The sequence below is a fragment of the Myotis davidii genome, unplaced genomic scaffold (assembly GCF_000327345.1).
Source record: "Myotis davidii unplaced genomic scaffold, ASM32734v1 scaffold327, whole genome shotgun sequence".
Taxonomy (NCBI): domain Eukaryota; kingdom Metazoa; phylum Chordata; class Mammalia; order Chiroptera; family Vespertilionidae; genus Myotis; species Myotis davidii.
In genome coordinates, this window is record NW_006298628.1 from 707506 (window position 1) to 711962 (window position 4457).

A 4457-nucleotide genomic window follows, 5' to 3' on the forward strand; every position below is an offset into this window, starting at 1 on the left:
TGGGATAAGAAATTCCCAAGGACGCTCTGCCAGTGTGGCTCAGGGGTTGAGCATCAACCTATGAATTGAGATCAAGGTTCAATTCTTGTGACTCAATTGAATCTGGGTTTTAGGCTCAATCCGCAGTGTGGGGCATGCAGAAGGCAGCTGATCAATGATTCTCAAATAATACCTACCTATACAGTAGGGCCCTGCCCTTTTCATTCCCTTAAGCAAAATATCCACTTCTTGGAGAAAAATCCATGGTATGCACAAGAGAAAGATTCTTCCGCTTAAAGACCGGGAAGTTTGAAAATACTGTACAGGAAGGAAGGTGAACCTGCAGGAAATAATGAAAAGCTTTACATTTCAACAACTGGGAACTCAACTTTCTTACATTTTAATCTTCACTCTACCTTTTAGCTGGAACAAAAAGCTCATTTTGACTGTAGTACACATTAATGTAGCAAAATATTCCAAAACTAAAATTTGATTTTCAAATTTGAGAGGGAAGGGAAAGAAGAGAAAAAAGCATTTTCTTCATGTTTTTAAAGCTGCATCTAGCATGGTGCCTGGGAGATTCAAATGCTTGCCAAATAAATGAATAAGCTAAGTCAACAGAAATACCCATTAATGCTCTCACTTAATGACCACAGTAAAGAATATTAAAATCTGTCACAGGGGATGGATACTTAAACATTACGAAGAGTCTGATTTTACATGACTGAAGCCTCAGCAAAGTCATGCCACGTATTCCAATAGCATGTAACTTATTTTCTCGCTTTTACTTTTCAACTATGCAACACTTCCTTTGCCTTTGGCAATCTCTCCTCAGGGAGAACTGGATCATGAAAACCTGGTTTCTCAAGTGAAACTGTGTTCTGATTCAGAGCTGAAAGCTCCCCTCAAGGCCAGGCCTACCCACATAGGCACACAGCCTCTTTCTCCACGAGTCTCGGGGGGAAAATGAGCCCAAGTCCAGGATAGGCGAGACAAGCCCTCGCCCAGTTTGCAGGTAAAACTCAAGCATGGAATCAGTTACCTTAAGCAGAATAGGACTTTTAACAGCCCTCGCTTTTCAAATGTTCTCTAGCTCGTCCAAGAAATAAGCACCCTCACTCAAGCATGGGATCAGTTACCTTAAGCAGAATAGGACTTCAACAGCCCTCACTTTTCAAACGTTCTCTAGCTCGTCCAAGAAATAAGCACCCTCACATTCATACGCATAGTTATCATTCAGCTGGTTATCCTGGTAGTCTGCTATCCTCCACATTTCTAGATGAGACTTTAAACCATCCAATCAAGGTGGTTTTCATAGACAAGTACCATTAATATATGCATTTGTCTATTAAACAGGTTTTAGTCAGTCACTTACCGGTATTAGATCCTACTCCCTGATATATACCTATGGACCATTATATGTCAAGAAAGTATGTAGTGAATCCCCAAGTCATTTTCAATTATTCTCAACTTCTCCAGAAGACAGGTCTCACTGCATAGCATGGCATCAATGCAAAGGCATTAGTGCCAATGAGAAGTGGTCTTGACCCATTAAAGCTAAGAAGTTGGCAGTACCCAATTTGATCTTAACCTTTAAACTTCTTAAATACCACTCTGTATAGGGTCTTTGAAAAATTTAAATATATATATTAAAGTATAGAATAAAGCACATTAGTATTTTAGGAGAGAAGCCACAGTATGGATATTGCAGAAGGTTTTAAGCTTAGTTTGGGAATGCAGGAATTATGAGTTTTGGCAAGTGGCCTGGCTTCTTAATTATTTTGTTTAGTTAGTATAAGTTTGCATCCTCCAAGCACGCACCAACTTTGAACAGGTGATCCAGGGCGTCAGGGGAGCAGACCATCAGGAAATAACCACTTGCTGCAAGGGCCAAGGACAGAATTGCCCCACGCCTTACTTTTACTTCCATCCTATATGTAACCTGCTCTTCAAACTATGCCCAAATATTTGCTCATTAACTCTTCTGTCATGACTTGGAAATTTGGGGACTGCTTTTCTGACTCTTCCAAAACAAAATATACTGGAACCAACCTATCTAATTGAATGACTTCTTAAAGAGAAGTGTATTAAACAACCTTTTTATTTTCTAACTGAAATTGGAAAAAACAGCCTTCTAATTTGGATTCATGTTACTTTATACTTAAGTCAACTGCTTATTACAAATAGGAACTCCCTACAGGGCAAAAGTTGGGGTACAAGACGTATAGTAATATTTTTAAAGATAATTTTTAGCAGAAGGTAGCTGTATATTTTAGTAGCTAAATCAACAGAACAGAGTACCAAAACACTGTGGTAAAGACACACACAACGCCTTAGATGTGGTGCCTTCGTGCAACAAATAACCTACACACCGGTCTTTCTATTGGAGAATGAACATCAACTTCTCAACAACTCATCTTCTTATTTTATCTCCTCTACTGACTTGGCTATTGGGGGCAAAAACTAACAAACTGTTTACAATGTCCTCCCAGGAGACTCAACTCTATCTCTGTGCAAATCCCCATTGTAATCTCTCAGTGCATTAGCACAGCTTTCCTCAGACCTATGACCTACCTGGTTAGAAGGTGGCAGTGCTCTGACCGCTATGGTTATCGTCATTAAAAGGTATAATTGAAAGTTCCCTTTATCTCCAAACACACACCTGCCATTACATTTAAGGGCCCAGATATCAAAATTCAACAAGTAAAGCTCGCTCCTCCTTAATTTAATAGATAAGAAGTTCTCCAACTTTCTATTACATCCAAGATTACAGATGTAATAACAACTTAACTTCCGGGTCTCTTAATGGCACAATGCTTTAGATTTATATTCACTGTGCTGTGCTGAGATAACAGAGCTGTTTGGATCATTATGAGAATGCATTTAATGATGCTAACATTGTTTCACTGAGATATTGTGAAGTTGCTAGGCCCAGCTTCTTTCCATTGGATATTATGGTAGACTAACATTTAAAAAATGGGATGTGGCTGTTACTAATGAATTCCTTGTGTGATTTTACCACAATAAAACACCATAAATGCTGTCCTAATCACTGAAGCAAACTAGGCAGAATTTATTAGGCATCTTGCAGAATATATTATGTCTGCATTTTTACCATATTTTCTTAGTATACTCGTCGACGACTGAAAAAGAACATTTTGTGAAAACGAGTATACACGTTTCTGCCGGGGAAGGGGTTAATTCTACCAGAATCCTTTCCTCCTCAAAGAAAGCGTTACGCAGAATGCCAGTATGTACCGGGTAACAGTGAAGCTGCTCTATGTGATACAGGTGGGAGCTGGGCCTCCTCCTTGACCTACCTACCTGCCATCTGAAGTCCTGTACACATTCTAGGGCTCTGAGGAATTCAGTCAAAAAACTAAAGTGCTAGAAAAAAATATGGACTCTAGAGGCACAGTACTGCCCTTCACCAGCTGTGACTTTGAGTAAGTTAATCCTGAGAATTGTTATTTGACTCAGGTTTTTTTGTAGAATTCTCTGTAAATCTTTGTAAACTATACACTATTATACAAAGCTAATGATACATGCCAGACTCTTTGCTGAGTGAAAGAAAAATAACAGTCTGTGAAGTGCTTTCCCCCTGGTAGTATACACGTAATAACAGCACAATGCAATACTGCCATTCAAAATTCTATGCCATCTGTATACCTAGTGCCTAGAGCAAATAACCATTAAATGAGTGCGGAAACTGATTCTGCTTAAGGGGAAAGAAACTTACAGAATGCAGTGACATGTAAGCTGAGCTCTGAGACTGGGCAGAGAAGAGTTAACAGAGGCCTGAGGCTGCTCTCCTTAGAAAGGCCCACTGCTGGCAAGGGGGGTCCTGAGATGGTGTCTGGGAACTTGACTGGTAAACAGTCCCCTACACTGATCTGAAACTTCCTCTAAGTGACCAGGGTGGCACCTGCGCTGAACACCTGCCTGTACCCCTGGGAGCCTAAAATTTTGGTACATGCTGGGGAGAGTGTCCCCGCATATGATCAACCCCAATAAAACGTTGGCACTGAGTCTCTAATGAGCTTCACTAGAAAACACTTAACATATGCTGCCACATCTCACTGGAGGAGTTACACGTGTCCGGTGATTCCACTGGGAGAGGACTGTTGAAGCTGTTCCTCCGGACTTTGCCCCAGGCCGATTTTGCTCTGTATCCTTTCCCTGTTAACAACTCTTAGCCATAAATGTGACTATATACTGAGTCCTGTGGTTCTTCCTACATAATCACCAAACCTAGGAGGGGTCCTGGAGACTCCTAGTACAAAGGTATATTCATAAGCACTACCTAGCTATTTAAACTGCAATCTTTTTAAAAAATATATATTTCTCTTGACTTCAGAGAGAGAGGGAGAGGGGGGGAGTAGAAGAGGGGAGAGAGGAAGGAAAAGAGAGAAACATCAATGATGAGAGATAATCATTTTTAAAAAATATTTCTATTGATTTCAGAGAGGAAGGGGGGG

At 40.3% G+C, this 4457-nt stretch overlaps 1 protein-coding gene across 1 annotated transcript in view; it reads right to left on the reverse strand.

The window, feature by feature from the left end:
* The window catches only part of UTP18 (UTP18 small subunit processome component), a 24017-nt gene that overhangs the window by 1963 nt on the left and 17597 nt on the right, over positions 1-4457 (reverse strand). The window contains 1 exon segment of the mRNA XM_015570769.1: positions 177-319. Within this exon segment, the coding sequence (XP_015426255.1) occupies positions 177-319 (143 nt within the window).